The 20,111-nt window shown below is 37.3% G+C and overlaps 1 protein-coding gene across 1 annotated transcript in view; it reads right to left on the bottom strand.

Moving 5' to 3' along the window:
• The window catches only part of MPDZ (multiple PDZ domain crumbs cell polarity complex component), an 82,557-nt gene that overhangs the window by 37,691 nt on the left and 24,755 nt on the right, over window positions 1–20,111 (bottom strand). The window contains exons 12-21 of the mRNA XM_062513946.1: window positions 19,606–19,685; window positions 18,752–18,898; window positions 17,413–17,580; window positions 16,200–16,385; window positions 13,289–13,498; window positions 10,730–10,846; window positions 8,091–8,210; window positions 5,603–5,890; window positions 4,597–4,720; window positions 1,390–1,588 (exon numbers count right to left, since the gene is read on the bottom strand). Of these exons, the coding sequence (XP_062369930.1) occupies window positions 1,390–1,588; window positions 4,597–4,720; window positions 5,603–5,890; window positions 8,091–8,210; window positions 10,730–10,846; window positions 13,289–13,498; window positions 16,200–16,385; window positions 17,413–17,580; window positions 18,752–18,898; window positions 19,606–19,685 (1,639 nt within the window). The remainder of the gene's footprint in view (window positions 1–1,389; window positions 1,589–4,596; window positions 4,721–5,602; window positions 5,891–8,090; window positions 8,211–10,729; window positions 10,847–13,288; window positions 13,499–16,199; window positions 16,386–17,412; window positions 17,581–18,751; window positions 18,899–19,605; window positions 19,686–20,111) is intronic.

The following is a 20,111-nucleotide window of genomic DNA, read 5'->3' as shown; positions in this document are numbered from 1 at the left end:
ATTTGATCATTTGAGCACTAAATAAAATACTCCTCATAAAAGAATGGTGCTGCAGAATTTGTGTCTCTAAGCAGATATACACACACATGCACACGCAGCCAATTTCAATCATGACAGTTGCAAGCTGCAGTTTGGAAGCCTACAGTAATAACCAACCAACGTCACACACTTTATCAACAATGACTCGCTTATATTCCTGACAGTATTAACAATAATTTAATTCATTACATGAGCATATCCCTTTATTGAAACAAGCTTACATTAAATCATTATCTTAAATGCATGACAGCTATGGGGCAGGCAGGTAAACCTAGTACCCATAATGAAGGTACTTTGTCCACCTGTTCCCAAAATATTAGGTCTCTTGCAAGCTAGAATATTTCTGTGTGTGGAATGCCCTACTGCCCATTCTGAACTCAGTTCAAACCAGTTACCCATAACACATTGGGACTGAACTGATTCTTTTAAGGTCACCCTCTCAAATAAGTAGAGTTTTCTATTACCAACAACTCTATTAATCCATTTCCATATCTACCCACTCAATGTTACCACAGGGTAAACAGAGAAAACAGCCACTAGGTTTTGAAGCTGTAAATCCAGCATTGGTGTTTCTACAGTTCCACCCACATCTTCCGGAATGGCCTTAATTCCAGATGGTACCTGTGGGCAAAGTTAATTCCACAACCACAACAACTATAAAGAATTGTACTTTAAGGCAGTTAAAATGTAAATTGTGTAAACTTGACAAGAAGAAACTTTCTCAAGTAGATTTCTCAGAACTTGTATGAATTATTGGAAATTTAAAACTACTACTAGCAAGAGCAGATAGTTATGAACAGGAGGAACAGCTCATTCATATATACTAATAAAAAATTGGAAGTGACTACAAAAAACAGTGCACTTCTACTGCTTTTCATAGATATACTGAAATGTTTTAAGCATTAATTTTCTGCATTAACATCATATTTCATACTTTATCTGGCACCCAAAACCAAAACTCATTAAAAAAAACTAAATTAAATTACTTGTGCAGTGGCCAGGACAATCCACCTTCAAAAACTACAAACATCTTGAAAAAATTGTAAAAGGAGTTGTCCTATGAATGCAGGAAATTCTAATCCTATTTTTTCAATAAAACTAGGCAGGACAGTAAGAACGATGATACTTATGAAAGTGATTTCTAAGAAAATCTGAAGCCTCTCACACAAGTGATCTCATCTTTGAAATTCATGGAAATGTAATCTGAAGGTGAATTATCCATCTGATGCTGCAATTTAAAGGTAAACTGATGTGCAATAACAGCATTTTCGTTTTAAATACCTGCATGAATAAAAAAATAATTGCTTATCAGCTTTTTCCTACCATAATTCATCATCTAGTTTTACCTACTTTATATCTGGTCCAATGAGTGAATGCCGTCTCAGCATAGCCCGGGCTTGTGCATTGGTTAAGTTAGTGGTTGACTCTTCATTAATGGACAGGATGCAGTCCCCCACACCAATCCGTCCATCACGACTTATTGAGCCTCCATGGATAACACTGCGTACTATCATTCCCAAGCCATCTTTATTTGAGCTTACTGTCATACCTATAGTAAAAACACATTAAACAGTTAATGTCTTTGAGTCACAGCTCTGGGTACCAAGATAAAGAAATGTAACTTAGAGCATAGGCAAAGTCAGCCAACCTGCCAATATCACCAAACCTATAAATGTTGGTCTTACTCTCCCCCTTTGTGACAGCAATTACAAATCAAAATCACAGTAACTACCCTGTTGACAGTTCACATGCTTAGCTCAATAAAATAAAAATTAAGACCTTGGAATATTTAAGCAAAAAAATAAGAAAGATACTTAATTTGCTTAAAAATTATCTAAAATAACCACTCTTCTAATGGTTCACTGAGTTTATACACATTTCACTTTACACTTTAGTTTATGACAACTGTCTTTGGAAAGAAAGTGAAATGATTAAACAGGTAATTAATAAGCCAAAAACAAATACACACTTACTTTCAACAGAAAGCATGAATCAGATCCCACTGAGATGGTGGCTTGTCTTCCCACTCTCCCAGGTGGGCCATAGCTCAGACCCAGAAGAGCAACCTGATTTCTGTGAAAGTCTGCGTATTGCTAATGGATACAGCCCAAGTTTTAGTTAAATCAGTATCCTACCTGTGGCACAGAAGGATACTGCTTCTTAATATTCTCCACTTCCTTTCCAGTCATGGGAAATAAGACAGATATGCTCTTGGCCCCTCTTCTCCCATGGAGAACCTACAGGGACTGACTTATGATGGCCTTCATAGGTCATTGTGACTCTTCTTACACAAGAGTTGTCACTATTATCTTCAGGAAGTTGGGTGTTCATGAAACAGACCCTAATAGCAGTTTCAGGAAATACTTACTTCTTCAGTAAGGCAGTGGGAAGTGCAGGGCTGGAACCCTTGAATTCCACCCAATGGACATCCACTATCTTAATACTGCTAAATAAAAAACTTTATTTTTCTGAAATGTGGTTTGAAATTCTGAACCTAATCTTGCTGCTTGGTTAAGGGAGCAACAGACATTACTGAGGGCAGTGTAATAGCACTTTAGGAAAACATCACACGTACAATAGACCCCCTTTCCCTTTTTCTATGCTGACATCATCATTACAGATCCACAAGGCTGATGAGACACTTTGAACACCTATAATTTCAGGTTAAAAATGCAAATGCCACTGTAAAGTGGCCAAATTTTTTGCAGGACAATGGCATGTCAGCTCTTCTGCATTTGGGTGCTTCCCACTGTTCAAAAAAATCACAGTCAAAATGTTAGAGCTCCAGCAGTGGCTGGCATTTAAGAGCTGCTGCAAACTATGGGTGACACCATTTAAAAGGAAAAAAGAAGTGCCAGTTCTTAACTCTTAACTATTTAATTGATGCAGCTCCAGCTTTCAACATCATTCATAGTTCTTGACTTAGACACTTTTTTTAAAATGAAAGGTAAAAGCAGTGAAGCCATCTGTGTAAATTGGTCACTGTGTCTAGGCTGCTTCCCAGGTCAGAGCACACTCAGACTGGAAGAAAAATGCTAGTCAAAAGCCAGAAAGAAACATTCACATATGTATTTTGTACATATCAAGACCAGTCTTATTTTTTCTGCATAAAATGTCTGCCAGTATGAACCCTGACCCAAGTTTGCATGTTCATGCCGTATTATGCTTGACATGAAATTTGCTTTGATGGTCACTGCACTTAAGACACTCATACACATAAATGAAAACTTACTCCAGTGAATGAAATGTTTATTGCAAAGAAAACTTTTTTTACAAAATCAAGATGCTTCGAAATGCACTGTGACCAGCAGTTTATACAGCCTGGCAATGAGGCCAGTAAAGGTAGCAGCAAACCAAGCCCCTCATAAGATAAACCTTATATCCATATCAGCCTTTTCTATGTTTCTGTTTTTCAGACCCTGATTTTAAACCAGATCCATTTTGAAGGATGGCTGTTTCATGAAGGTGATACATGGCAGACTAAGCATCCAGCTACCAGAATGCAGTTTATTCCAGGTCGAGATGCCCACTGAAACACAGCATCACAGCTGTAAAAAAGTGACACTCACCTCTGCATAGCAAGGAAGTCGTGACTTGGGACTGTTTTTAAACATCCAGTTCTGTGGACAACCTATGTTAAAGCTTTTGGGGAGTTACTGCTAATAGCCAGCACCCCCACAAAGTCTTGCCCTACCAAGCCCAGAGAGTCTTCAAGATTAAACACCTGGCTGAAAGAAACAGCAACAGGAACCTAAACCAAACCAAATGAATATGCAAGCCATGAACAGGAGGGACGAATCACTGCTTTTCAGCACAAGAGTTCCTGGTGTGGGCTCTGGGAGGGTTCTATTCTTGCTCTCCCCCTCACACTGCCCAGGGCCACACCTGAGAGCAAAACAGGACAATGGTAAACATTATCATCTGTGTGCTCACTCCCATATGTGTTTCCCATCAGCATGCTCAGGAAGTTGCAGATTGTAGATATCTAAAAACTTTGAAATTCACTATAAAATTGTAACATCATTAAGCCAAAAATACTACCTATTAAATTTATCAACTACATGATTTTCAGAAACACTGAGGCACCTGGATTCAAGTACAAATCTGAGGCAAGGAAGCAAGCAGCTTGTTTAGCCCATTTTGACCATCCTCAGGAAGCAAGACTGTTTTGTGTTTACAAGTATTTGAAAGTCTCACCTGCAGCTCTTTAACCATTGTGTTCTTCTACAGCATTCCTTGGTCATATCTTGCTTTTCCACTATATTAGTACTTCGAGAAACAGTGTATTAAAATTGTTCTGTTAATAATTATGAAAGACTAAACTCCTTTATGGGAAAAAAAACTCTCAGTGAGACTGCACATTTCACTTTTGTGTTCACAGTGACAGCATATGGATCCAGTGCCATCACCATCAAACAGGGCAAGAGCAGCAAAGAATGAATATCCTGTCCCCGCTAAATGGAAAATACTTAGTTTTTACTAATAAAACAGTGAACATACAAGGGAAACCAACAGCCATATTCCTGAAGAGTTTACATAAACAGTTCACTAACTTACCTAGACTTGAATTGCCTTTTGCAATAGTGATAGTCTTCTCATACATGTTTTTGACTGAATCTGGGGGTGTGGAACTTCCCTCCAAAGATACTGGGCATCTCTTTTCCATTAAAAGCAATTGATCCTAATGTAAGGCAAAATAACACCAGTTCCAATTACTAAGATAAAAATATGATTGGTCATACTGATCTCAACTTCTTTTGCCCCACACAAAAGCCATGGAATTCCATATAGACGTTGGAAAAGTCAGCTCATCAAAGATCAAACTAACATCATGATTTCTGTTTTCATTCAGGCAATATACCAAATCTATCACAAAGCATGGTTTTAATTTAGGAACATTAAAATTAGTAGAATGAATTGAAGGCTTCTGATTCACTCGCTACAGATGTCTGACAATTTGCCAGTACTAAAGTAACAAATCTTCTAAGAAATTACAGCTCTTTTAAGCAGTTCTTAATAAATCACTGAATGGATTAAATAAGAAATACATGTCACAGTGACTGTCATATAAAGAAAATTGTTTGCCCACTGCAGCATCACAGGTCAATTTGCAAGCTGAACTGCACAGACTTGCAACACTGCCAGAATGGCATGACATTCAGACCAACCCCCTTGCTTTTCTAGGCCCTATTTCAGCTGTGCACCTGGCACTCATGCCCCTGTGAAGGTTAACAACAGTTAAAAAAACTCCCCTGTCCTGCCCAGGGGGTACACCGTGGTCCAGCAGTATCTAATGATGCAAGGCCTGAGAAGACTTGGATACACCCTATACCACTAGCCGCTGAGAAAATACTATTTGATGACATAAATTATGTCCTGTTTTGGAAAGTTACGTATCCCAAAGTTTTGATGTGAGCTAACACATCTGAAGGACAATAATAATAAAATCAATATACACAGCTATTGGCCTGTGACAATTTCTGCAGGAAACTCTTCGGTGTAATTACAGGCTTCCTGCATGTTTTCTTTAATTATTATTTTTAAAAAGGCAAATAACTTTTACTTTTTCACTGGAATCAAGCTGTGTGGTAGTAGCAAGGCTTGTATTTCGTACAATTTCTGATGCTGTCTGAGAACCAGTCCATGTTGTTGTATTTTCACTTTCACTTTGGTTGGTATCCGAAACCTCCAGAGTCAGAAAATCTGTTTTAGTAAAATCACTTGCAACTTCCAGGCTACTGTCCACTACAGACTTTTCATCTCTCCGTCTCTGATTCAGATTCATGTTGTACAGATTCTTCTCAGATACATGGAAATCATCTGCAGCATTTGGGCATTCCTCTCCAACAGACTGATAAACACAGGAGACAATGAACAATCACCATTCATTTGTAGTATAATTCAAAACCATATTTCATACTAAAACCTTTTAAACATACTGCTGTAAGATCAGCAAGATCAGCCTTATCTGCAGTTCACTATAAGCATTCATTCCACTATAAAGTGAACTTGATTTCTCAGACAATTTCTTCTGCTTTATAATACCAGAAATCAGTAAAATACGTTAGTAACTCTAACCTGAATAACTCCAGTAAGTTTCCTCTCTGTCTGAGTTGATGTCCACTGGTCCTATTAATTGTTCTATTGCTTCTCCAAAAAGTTGGGGAGACATGCTTCCCAGGATTTGGGGATATTTTGCGACATTTTGTCTCAAGAACCTTAGAATTCATTTTTGTCAACTTTCATGAAGTGCATACATGTCCCCAGACAAGAATCAAAAAGCCTTACCAGTAAATAAGTGGTTTAAGTAACAACTGAGAAGATAATTGAGCAGAGCCTAAATACAGCTAATCTGCATGATATAATCAATGACATAATTTCCTACCTTTTTGAAAGCAGAACATGCTACTATAATCTATTTAAATTATTTTATAAGTTTTCAAATACAGGGACATCTACTTTGAAGTCTGTTTTGTACCCATTTCCAGATCAGTGAAAACAAGCATCAAATCATACTCAACATCTATTTCATATGCCATAGACATGTATTAAGAGCTGCATCATATACTCATTTTTATTTTTGTTTTACTTAAACAAAAGCCAAATGCTGTAATTTTTTAGGACAAAAGCAATTTCAGGAATTCATAACTATAGTAATATGTGGCCTCACTAGAGCATCTGCATTAAGTATGTTTTTCAACACCTATTTTAAATGTGACATCAAAGTGACACTCAGAACCTACCAACGGCGCTGCAGCCAGAAATAACTAAAATATCTCTGCATTCATCACAGCATCAAATGGTGCTATTTCAATTTTTACTGCATTTCACTTGCTTCAATAGTACTAATGAATGGACAAATTTTCCCATTATGTTTGCTTTTTGAATCATGAATAGGTTATTTGATAAGAACTTAATACTCACTTCATACAGTGTACAGAGATGAACACTGAAAAGTCAGGACCATGGTATTTTAAAAGAGTATGTAAACCAAAGCTATTTTTAAGTCAATGGTGAAAATAACTAAACACTTTCTAGAGCCTCAGTGTGATATAGAATGTAAATCCAATCTCTATCTCACAAAATACTCCTAAGCATGTAAAATGCATAATCCATTTAAGTAACAATTACAGGTTTAAACAATGCAAGCTGTCCCACTGGCACAACAGAGATATTCTCTTCTGTGGATTAGGAGAAACCATTAGAAGATGAATCTAGGTTTCTAACCAGCACCTCATAAGGGCTAAACACATTCCAGAAAGGTTAACGGGAGTTACTGCAGCTCAAGTGTGGCAGAAAAAGCAGCAGCTACTCTATTCAAGACCACAGACTGCAAACCCAGTGGTTTTCAATGAAGGCTGCAAGGAGAACGGAATTGGATAGCTCTAGGTTAGTGAAATAAATCTAAAGATTTAAAAGAAAAAAAAGAAAACATAATCAGGTCATTATGGGTATATGAACAAGAACCAAAAAAGCTACTGATCTTCCTAATACTTTTAAATAAATCATCATTTTTGGCTTTACCTAAAAATTATTAGCAGAGCTTTGATATATACAGATTTACTTTTAATTACAGTATCAATATGAAAATTTCATTCAAAACCACAGAAACAGTAATTACAAAGCATAAAAGCAAAAATCAGGATGAAAATTTACTCTTGCTTTTCATATTAAAATTTAGAGCAACAGAGTAACTTTGTGTTACCCCTCCTTAATGTGCTTTGAATGATCATTTTATTTTTCTAGCAGACCACTCTGCATACCTTTACTACTACAAACATTTCACCAAACCCTGGCTAAATCATGCTTTATCTAGCAAAAATGCAAGCTTTGCACCTTCTATCTGCCTCTCTCTTCAACAAAGACATCTGAAAGACATCAGCACTACTCTAAATAAAATTTTACCCTGGTAGCAAACAGAGCATTTCGAACCAGGATGACGCAGATTTATATCTGATCATACAGCCTGCTCACACTTAGTCTGCCATCAATAACACCACCCTCGATTTTACCTTTGGAGTTGATAACGGAAGAGAGAAGCCGTCACTCACCTCACCGCTACAGGCACTGTCATGCAGAGCCGTCACTGAACCCTGGAAGATGTCTCTCTCTAGCGAATACTGTGATTCAAAGGTGGACTCATCCGCTAGATCTGCCTCACCGGAGTCCACCTAACAACAAAAGCAATTCAATCAGCCAGGCTGTTACCATCACACCACATAAGCCCCAAACACATGCACACCAGCCACTACATAGTGATACTTTTCTTCTTTTTCATTCCATGTTTTAGATTAAAATTACATTTGCACAGCACAGTAGGAAAATTTTCTCCTTCCAGTAACTCTGTGTTTCTTCTTCTCCAAAGATTGCAAAGAATATCTGAAGTAAAGCAAGTCTGAACCAGAGTAAACTGTGGGGCTAAGGCATACATGACTATTAACAGAAGTACAAAGTGTTGGGAAAATTCTGCTGTATTTCTTGATGCCTATATTTTGATTTCCTTGGCGATTTTCTTTTAATTTTCTTTTACAAAAACTGGCACAGGAAAAATATGAGCTTCACTCGGTGTCACATGTCAAGAATGTTCCCTTGACTCGACTTCTTAGGCTTAGTTAGTTTTATACTCTTTTAAAAACAATCTGGAAACTGCAGTGCTTTACAGTGGATTTATAAGAAAAAATCATTACACTATTTTTAACAGATTTTAAATTATTTTTCTTTTGACAACAAGATTGCTATGTGTATTCCTATTTCTCTTACATGAGAAATAAAAATTTTAAAAGAGCTTCAGACACTGATATGGGTAGTTTTTTTGCCTGTTTCAAATTAAATATATTTTTTCATTACTCATATTCTTTTAAATATCTTATTCTAAAGAATAAAATTAAGCCCTAAAACCCCTAATTTATGGTGCTTCATACACTACACTTTGATTATTATTTCATCTGCCCAGCTGAGCTCAAGAACATAATGAAGGCTAACAAAAATGATCACTGAGTTAAGAGCCATGCCTTTATCATAAACTTGTATGTAGCAGATGAATGCACCCATCTACAGAGATGGGATCTAACATGTTTTTCAGACCCTGTGGTTAATCATATTATGAATCCATTACAGCACTAGTAACAACCTGCAGTAATTCAACACATTGATTCCTTTTCAGGGTAAAAAGGACTTTATTATTATTATTATTTCAAGCCTACAGACTTAACTGCTAATCCAAACCGCTTCTTTGCTGTAACTTACTCTCAGCTCTTCTTCTTGAAAATGCATATTTGTTTTACCAAAGCTCTCCCTTAAAAAGGTATTGTGAAAATGCAGGACATATTTGCAAAATCTGACTTCAGATCTGTCTATGAAAAACAGTATCTCATATGTGCACTCTCAAAACATATCTTCAGCTGGGTGACTGCACATTTCGTTTCCTATTTTGCACATTTAATTAGACAACTGACAAACCTTATGTCATGTATTTTCATTACTTTTTTCACAAGTTTTTGTAATAGGAACCACAGAAGGAAGTCAAATTTTTTAGATAGTTTTACTCTGATAATTTCAACACATCTTTAATTAAAGATTATTTAGCACATAAAACTCGTGCTTCTTCTCAATGAATGGAGCAAGATAAATACTATTACCCAACTGCTAAAGGTAACAAATTGAAGAATTAAAAAGATGCAGTCTTGTTTAAAGGAAATTTATTAAGACAGCTTGTCACCTGCAAATGTGAAAAAAACCCAAAAAACCTGCTGGAAGCAGTAATGCAGAGACTATCACCTAGACAGGATCCATTTCGTATTTTTGTTGAATTTTGATGTTTGCTCTAATGAACTAAGTTCTGGTGTTTAGAAGCTGCTTCCCTGCTCAAGTCCCCCAGAAAATGAGAGCCTAATAATTTCAGTATCAGACTCAGACCAGAACAAACAACCATGAGAATACACACTTGGAACACATACGTGTATGTGTGTATTCTAGGTTGGTTTTTTTTTGTGTGTTTGTTTGTATGTTTTGTTTTGGGGGTTTTTTTGGTGGGAGGAGAGGTTGGAGGATTTTTTTTATTTTTTTGTAGTGCCCTAGATCCTGTGCCTTTTTTTATCTGAGCTCTTATTGGTATCTTCTGGGCTATGTAAGGCACTGAATGCTCAGGTAAGCTGCATTGTTTGTACAAATGAACACCTTTTGACCTTGTAAATCTCATAATCACTGATTGATGCTGAAGTCCGAAGAATATTATTAGGAGGAAGTATTTACAGCTTTTGAAGACAGACAGTGTTCCTTGTAAGGCTGAATTACATGCAAAAAGGGAATATCAAAAACTTCCCACAGTAAAGTGATACATTATGATACACAGAAATATAAGCACATGAACATTACTTTACAAAGGTGAGATTTCCAAAGAACTACTCAGTGCATGCAAGGACAAGTGGATAGCTATGCACTTCTGAAAACATCAGCAAAATAATTTTTTTTCCTCAGCCATTAACATATCATAGGCCAGATTCACAGCTCATGCAAAAAGCCATTGTAGAAACTGACATCTGGAGACTAAGTCAGAATCCATCCCACCTATGGTGGATGAGTAATGTGGAGACAGCAAACACCAAAAAATAAGCATGGACAGTGACAAGGCAACTCCTTTCACTACAAAATGCAAAGACTGAAGAAATCTGTGTTAAGTCGGGCCACTAACCAGAGCCAGCTCAGCATGGAAGAGGGCTGCATCAGCTGGCCTCTCCTCCTCAAGTGACTGGGCAGTGTAGAAAAAGCAATCTTCCTTAGCAGAGACATAGCCCTCCTCAGGTGAAAGCTGCAGAAAGAACGAAGCTCTGAGTCGGATGAGTGACCTGGACACAGCAGGTGCAGAGTGCATTCTGCGAGGGGGGCGGGGGGCTGTCTAGAAAGGCAAATGGATTCCAAATGCAGCAAAGAGATAATTTTAATCACAGTCACAGTATTCAGTGGGTAAAGAGACAGTCTATTTCTTTTTCAAATTTACCTTAACTGATTCAGCTTCACACCTCATTCTGAAACCACAAATAACGAAAAAGGCTTGTCCAAGTATATCACAAAGCCCACAACTTAGTCTAGGCTCATTTTCAATTTCTGGTCTTAATAAAGATATACTAAAACTGCCATTGCACCTGCCAACAGAGAAAGAGCCTAACAACAGAGGTCTTTATAATCTTGCTAGCCACAGAGCAATCCTGCTTGTAGGCAGGAAGACTTCTTCTACTCTCTGGGCTTTATAACTGTATCTGTCAGCATCTAGAGGACAAAACATAATTCTGACTAGAAACCAACAGTTTTTTCCAACATATTTTGATAGTAGGTGAATTTGTCCAGTACTGCAAAAGAAGCAGGGATTATTTACAATATTTAATTACCTGGCAAGTATAATACATACTGAAGTGCAAATGCCATATGTATACAATTTTTGGGAACAGAAACAAAACCCCCATGCATTTTCTCTTTTAGAGTGCCATCTTCTAGGGTATGAATTTTTTAATTGCAATTAACATGGAGCCTCCAATAAAAAAAAAATAATTTAGCAGAGCAAGTTAAAACGTGCTTTCTTACTGTAAAAAGCAAAGTTTCTGGGATCCTAACTAACAGCTATTCCCTCCCATTCTCTCCACAAAGATCTACTAAGAATGAAAATTTGATACCTACATCCACAAGACTTACAAGATTATCAATTCATGAAAAGCAAAAATGAACCCCTAAAACTGTGCTTGGGCTTACTAACATAGAAAAAGGTATCTTCCCTTGTATGCATGAACTAATGCCATTCTACTGATTTGAATTTAACCCATCAGGGATGCTTGCTCACTAGCGTTCTTACTGCTACACTATCTCAGCGACGACAGGTTACCTTTAACCTCCTTTTTCAAATTGTTTTAGACTACCTTACAAAACCAAGCCTGAAATAACCAGTTATATGTATACAAACTGAAGACTATGACATAAACACAATGTGTTGTTTAAATACAAAGATACTTGTATTGCATAGATACTTGTGAGTGACTGGAATGTTAATGGTCTATTCCTCAAACATTTGCAGAAGCACCAGGTGCTTTGCTGACCCTGCACAAAGTAACCATCCAGTGGCAGAAGGGGTGCACACCCACCACCTGAGTCTACAAGCTGGGTTTTGAGCCAGATAACGGAAGAGGCTGGTAAAAAGGAAATCCTGTGAGGTGGGACATCGTGACCATGTCCTTACGCAAGTGGCTCAGGTGTGAAAACCCCCCCTCTGGAGATGTATAGGGCCACTCACATGAAGCCTGAAGGTATTCATGCCTTCTCATGGACTATAATTGGCTCAACTATGCTAATCAGAGAGGAAGCTGTAACATCTCTTAGGTGACATAAACCATCAAAGACAGAAGTGCCTCATCTGTGGTGCTACATGAGACAGTGTAAAACTCCACCACAGGGGAGGTACTTGGGTAGTCTCATCTAGCCTGAGTGTATATTAATTCACTGAACTTCATGTTTCACGGGTTTCCCCATTCCAGGTGGAAGACTGGAGACTTCCAAGACTGTGGGCAGCACTTTGAAGGGGCATTAAAATCGTTAACAATCAAGCCTTGTTACTGAATCCATGGGTGGTGACTACATACCTTTCTACCCTTATCCTTTTTTTTTCTTTGTTTTCCCATATATATTTTCTGAAGTGGTATTTTTATGCTTTTATATTGTTGCATTTCTAACCAAAATGCCTACATTTTAAAATTTGCTAAGTATTACTCTATCTTAATGTTCTAAAGTTTGCAAGTAAAATTTGTTATTGAACCTCTTGAAAGTTTTGTTGTCTCTCTCACACACCACCCAGAATAAATCAAACAATCTCCCCAAGTGGAATAACAAGTGTAACAATACTATACCTTACAAATCAAACAAATTGGTAGATTCCACGCAAAGCCAATAAAAACAACTTGTGTCTCCATCTCACACATTCAGAGAACCATGTGAAGTGTACAGTGTACAATTGTATGCCTAGCAACTTTCAGCCCTGAAAGACTCTGCTGGTTGCAAGGTGCTTTGCTGTTTTCTCAGCTCAAGACAGATGTGCAGGGTCCTGCAACCACTGCAACAGTCATATAATACCCACGCCATTCCTACACATAATGCCATAGTTGGGTCACCCAGCTGTACCCAATAAACACAAAATGCATGGAGAAGTCAGGATCAGCATGTATCAGCTTCAATGATATAAGAAGTACACAGTGAATTCCCAAATTCTTACAGGCAATGGTTTGGCAACTCCTATTTTAACTGTTCCTGTTGGGGCTCCTTTCAGTGCTTGCACTGCTTCCTCCAGGCTGCCATTTTCCAAGTTGACATCATTGACAAACATAAGCCGATCTCCAGGAAGAAGTCTGCCATCTTGCTCAGCCACACCACCGGGAACTAATGAGCGAATCACAATTACAGTGTTTGCTGGATCAACAGGATCCTAATTAAATAAAGGGAATAAAAAGATTTATTTTTTTTTTACTCTCTTCTATCTCAAGAGGAGAATTTTTACTCATGAGCTTTTATTAACCAGTTGCATTATTAAGAACTGTTGCTCTCCTCTAGATGAGAATCTGGAAGGAACAAATCATACTGTCTGTACTCTACATTCATTTAGACCTCCACTTATTTTTAACTCTTAAATGTGAAAATTATTACTCCTTTCTTGGTGATGGAACATCACGTAACTCCAATATAAAATACTAGTAAAATTGCAGTGTTATCCACTACTTCTGACTGCAACAACAGTGTTGCAAACTCCATCCTCCCTTTTACACTCAGAGTTTGAGGGCACAGATGGGCAATGTAGGCTGGAGCAAATGTAACACATGCAATCTAGTGCAACAGATTTATTTTCAATAATTGTCTTCATCTTGCTCAACTGAGAAAGCAGTGTTCAAGAGGCAAGGTTTTGTGCATGCCTAATTAAATACTTACATGAGAGAGGAACATACCAATATAGGACTCTAATCAACAAGACAAAACAGATGTTTGCTTTTAAGGAAGAAAACTGCTTTTAAGTAACCATCCACCAATATATAGATTTTTATAAGAAAAGCTGGCATCAAATACTAGTAGCAGGAATTCTGCTATAATGATTATCACACACGCAAAATATTTGTGTGATTCCTACAGAACTACATTCACAAGGAACATCATGTTAATACTTCCAGTGAACAGATCATTTGAGTGCATGAACAGAAAAAGAAAAAAAAAAAAAACAAAAAATGTAATCATGTAACAGCTTTACTCATAGCAAAAGCAGAGCAAAGCAAACATCTACAAACGACCATGCAGCTGTAACAAGTTCCCATGTCAAGATGTACAGCTGAAAGGATGGGCACCATCAAAGCAACATGAAAAAGCCGCAGGAGCTGGGAGATTTCTGAAAGCTGGTGTGGGAGAGAAGAATGGAGGGAGGGATGGAGAGAGAGATGGAAGGAGCAAAGGAAGGACATCAAAAAGACCCTTAACCCTTGATGATAGCTTGTGGAGTAAAAAGAATGCCACGGAGAAATAAAACACTTCCCAAGTCAAATTGTAACTCGCAGTGCTGTGAATAGCACTTGAGCTTGAGCATTGACATCTTCCTCACTATTTTAACAACAAATACACTGTCACTTTAGATGGCACCGTATGACACATTTTATGGGGAAAAAAAAGAAACACACCCCTCTAATCTATGTGATAGTCTTCCTTACAGTTAGAAATTATGTAGACCTTTCTACAGGCCAGCCATTGTGTAAAACATGAGGAATGTATTAGTACGAGCATAATTCTCCTCAAATTTAGTCACTGTTCATTGAAAATTAATTAAAAATTTGATGGAAACAGCAAAACACAAATACAAATCTCCCTGTAAATTTACTGTTGACAGTCTTAAAAGAACACAAAATTTCAGTGACTGAGTGAAATTTTTTTACTGCATATCAAAGGAGAGAACATATGACAATATACAACAATATACTATAACATCAAAAAAGCTTCAGAAAGTTTCAGAAAGCTGACTAAAGCTGTAAGACTTATTCATATTTGAAAAATATATTAACCAACTAAAGGCACTTCCCACAAGCCTTTAGTACTATTATCCATAAACAAAATTCAGTCGCTAACCTCATACCCACCATTTGTACTAACGCTCAGAAAGAGGCTGAAGCGAAAATATGTGCTACTGTGTGTTGACATGGACTTCAAACACCCAGGCTCATCTGTGATGCTTCATTTAAGAGCATCATGAGCAGCACTTTAATGAGCAGTCAGTGATTCATAGACACTTGACTGTGCCTTTATCCTTCACATAATAACATTACACCGCTCTTCACCATATCAGTGTGCAAACGCAAAATCTAAGATATAGCTTAACTGGTGCCATAATTTCCACCTGGAAATTATCTCCAGATGTAAATGCATATACTCCTATAGACAAGATCCAGCAGAAAGCCGGAAAGAGACCTGATCCCCACAGCAGTGCAAAACAGCTCAGCAAAAGCCTACATTGACCTCAGGGAGAAATTACTTAACGTTCCATTTAAAATTATCCACTGGAAAACTGGGAACAGGAGGAGTATTTCTTCTGGCATCCTGACCAAGTAAAGGAAGAGAGAGGCACTGAGCTGTTCACTGGGACACATCAAGAAACACAGTTTAGATATCCAGGAATTCTTAACTCAAACACAAAATGAACAGTGTTTAAGGATGTCCCCGACAGACAGCAGCTAAGCAAGGGATTTCAGAATTGCAGTTCTGGATTTTAGTAAATCCTCCTTTAAGTATTTAAGTCCTTTATTGGATCTTGCCCTAAACACTTCAGTGCAGGTGCAAAATGCATGGCTAAATGCCTAAATATGCTGGCTATATCATTCATTGTCCCAGGGTCACTAGAAGACAGCTTTCTGAAAACCCTAGTATATAATGGATTATCTGTTTTTCTGAACCAGTATTACAATCATCATTAGAACCTGTAGTCTTAATACAATGAGAGGAATATGCAATATAATTACTGGAATATCTACCAGCAGTGATTAGTTTTACTCTTCTGCTTAATTTCAATTAATGTTTACCATTAAAATATATAGAATATACTGCAAGATCCAAACAACACCAAGTATTTTGTCCTCCATTCAAAGAGGTGCAGAAGTTACCTGATAGTCCAGTATGCTAAATCCAAGCCCCATACTCCCTTTCTCCAGCTCAATGTGCTGTACTTCTGTTTCCCACATTGCCAGAGATGAGCTTTGCACCTCTTCCATACTCTGGCCCACATCAGCTGTTTCCAAAGTTGTTCCCTCTGTGTCTGAGGACCCAATGAATCCAAGTTCTATGTGACCCTGAGAAAAACAGCAAATATTCACCAGTAAAAGGTAAACACTTGAGAATCTTTAGAGACAAAACCCCACTTACAAAACACAAGATAAAACCTAAGTGATATATCTCCAAACACAGAAGTGCAAGCACTCAGGAGATTTAACGAACTCGAATAAACCTAGCACAAAATTCAAATATCCTTTATAGCTAAGCTGCAAGTATTTTAAACTACTCACTAGAAAAATATTTACAAAATGGAATTTCTGCCAAAAGGAAATCTTCAAAAAACTTTATTAGTATTTACATTCAAATATACAGGAAATATCTGCTATTAAATGGTATGCCTAAAATATGCCTTCATTAAGCGCAATCATACTGACAGTAGTTAGAATATTTAATAAAAGTAAAAACAAATATGTACATATACAGACTGTTCTTCAGTCTTTTCTTCCCTTCGTTTCACAGAGAATTTTAGAAACTATAAGCTGAATTTGGTGCCTTGCTCAGAACTCAGTCAATTGTTTTGTTTCTTCATACAAATGCTATTGCTATTGCTTTGTATACTGCACCCCAGGCCATTCCTACAGTGTTTAGCTCACCAGGCTGCCCAGAGCTGAGCACTTACGAGTGACAGAAGCTTCAGTCAATGAATGCAAACACAGCTATGCACAATGCAAACCCAGAAAGCGAAGTTCAAAACTAGATTAAATACATTAAATACATAGATGCTAAAGAACCCACAGTTCACCTTGCAATACTCTTACATCTCACCTACAGAACAAGAAGTACAGTACCTAGAGAGATAGCCCTACATCCTAGAATTTTTTTGCCTATGACCAGCCATGATTCATATCTTCTGGTAGCCTAAAAAATAGGCAATAAACATTATTTGCTGTTTCCTATTTATCTGGCTCCACTCCCAAAAATATTAAGATACATTTCTAACAACATAGAAGAACTTAATCTGTTTTTTTTGGTTTGTTTTTTGTTTATTTGTTTTTCCCCCTCAGGGAAACTGTCCTTTTCAGCTACTGTTTAAAGACAAAATACCTTTTCTGTGAGCTGAACTTCAGATAGGCTTAGACTTTCCAGAATTTCTGGTTGAGTGGCAGATGGAGCTACCGGACGACAGCACACCATTGTCACCTTAATAGGCAGCTCCTTCAAGATACTGACCACATCCTTGTGGTTTTCTCCAAGCAGAGATATCTCATTCACCTCAATAAATAAAGAATACACAGTGGTTAGAACTACAGAGTATTTTAAACAAAATAAAAGTGAGTTAAAAAAACCCAAGCAAACCCCAACTAAAAAAAAAGTAAAATAAAAGGAACAAAAATTCCCATCCTAATAGACACTTTTAACCCTTAACTTCTACTCAATTTGGCGCTCAGCACCAAGGTACATATTGAATTGAATGTGTAGTCTTTTAAATTGCATGACACCACCCTACAAACACTACATACAATGTAGCTTCATGTCTCTTGCACTCATGTAAACCAAATTCACATCTTAATTTTAGGAAAATAATTTAGAAAACTAAGTAGGTGTTTAGTCTCTTCACTGAGTTGGGATACTCCTATCCAATCTTAATGCTTTCACTACTTAATTCCCTTTTGATGACCGTCTTGGTTTCATTCTCAGTAGCTGTGCAGTGCTGTGTTTCCGATTCAGTACAAGAATAACTTGAATAACAAGAATAACACTGATGTTTTGGTTGCTGCTAAGTTGTATCAAGGACTTTTTTGTGTCTTATGCTCTGCCAGTGAGGAGATACAAAAAAGAAAGAAAAGCTATGAGGTGGGGTAACACAGCTGGGGTAAGTTACCTAAATTGGCCAAACAGATATTCCACACCCTAGAGCCTCATGCCCCCAGTATATAAGGTGGGGACTTAAGTGGAAGGTGTGCTGATCAGGGCTCAGGGACAGGGTCTGGCATTGGTCAGCAGGTGGTGAACACTTCCACTGTGCCTCACTTGAGGGTCTTTTATTCCTTTTTACTATGATGATGATGGTTATACTTTATTTTGTCTCAATTATTAAACTGCCATTATCTCAACTTTCAAGGTTTTACTTTTGATTCTCCTCCTCATCCCACCAGGCTGGGGGTGAGTGGGGTGTGTAAACAAGTGGTTGTATAGCACTTACTTGCCAGTCAAGCTTCAACCATGACAGAGACATCGGACTATATTGAAAAATCAGCTGAGAAATGTATGTAAGCACTGTACTCACATAAGTATATGTAAGTACATATGAAGTGACTACTCAACCACTAACTGGCATTCTGCTATATATACATTATTCCCATGGTCATAACCTATGAGAAGAAACTTACTGCTCAAAAACCTTACTGAATGCAGACTAAGACAAAGCAGTACTTTATCTTACTTCCAGCAGCTCATCTCCACTGAACAGCTTGCCACTTCGTCCAACCGGCCCTTCAGGCAAGATAGATCTGATGAAATGATGACCCACAGTAGCTTCAAGGCTTATCCCTAACCCACTGCTTTCACTAAATTTGTTAACCACAGCCACCTAAAATAAGATGAAGAAAAGGTTATATTTGTCATATTTACAGCCAGATCTGTTGCTTTCCATTTCAATTCACATGGAATGAGGTCAAAATTCCAGAAGTGAGAAAATGGAAGTACTATCATGTGTAATGTGGACAGTCAGGTAAAAACTGACTCGTTGATCAGTTACTGGCATTTACCACTTTGCAATAAATGGTAACTGCTTATGACAACAATTTATCTAATAATCCATACTTCTGCATTTATGACATGGGATTTTGCACTATCTCCTAAATTGAGATGTTGCTTTTCTTCTGTATATGTTCTGTGCATTATTTACATCATTATGTGACATAATTTATTCAGTATGCAGAATGAGAATGAAGTTTCAAGTTCTAGCTAACGAAGGGAGCTTTGAAGTTACAAATTAAATATTATTTTTTCTCTAATATACATTTATCATCCTGAAGCTAGAAAATTGGTGAAACAACAGTCATGGGCACAGTAATCTAACAAGTCTTTTATGGTTTTGATAAAATACAGAAAAATACGTATCTATTTTAATTATAGACTTTGAATGTAATCTCAACATACTAAGGAGTATATGTGTAATTTTCATACATGAAGAAACAAATACAATACAAACATATTTCTATCCATACATTCAACATAACAGATTCACAGATGAAATAGATGCACATTTAACAACAGTAAATAAAATTTACCTACCACTATTTCATAATTCGAACCCATAATCCTCTGCCATTTTATCTTTGCAGCCGCTTCTTCTGTACTAGTTAGCTGGAAATCTAAAATTTATATTTAAGATTAGCACGACAAAGAATTAAAAAACCTAGTCAACTCCTACAACTGAACTAAAGTAATTCCATAAAGTATATGGAATGCACAATGACACAACAACACAATCACTCCCATGATGTCAGAATTCTCCTAAATATGACTAAAAGCTTGGCATGTTTAGTCTCACCAAATTTGGATTTACCAGAGCAAAAACTCACACAGAAGTATTATGATTCCAACCATGCAAAACTAACTGCATATTCTGAAAGACATCAAGTTGAATCAAATAGTTTGTTGTATGTGCCTGGGAAGAAAGGATACACACTAGCCCCAGAGATGAGTCTATTATTTGCAATTTTTCAAGATAATAGCATCAAGGAAATGAAAAGGTTGCATTCAAGCCCTGTATTAACTCAGACTACACATGGTCTGAT

This window comes from Cinclus cinclus, chromosome Z, assembly GCF_963662255.1.
Source record: "Cinclus cinclus chromosome Z, bCinCin1.1, whole genome shotgun sequence".
Taxonomy (NCBI): Eukaryota; Metazoa; Chordata; class Aves; order Passeriformes; family Cinclidae; genus Cinclus; species Cinclus cinclus.
This window is presented reverse-complemented; position numbering and strand designations above follow the sequence as displayed.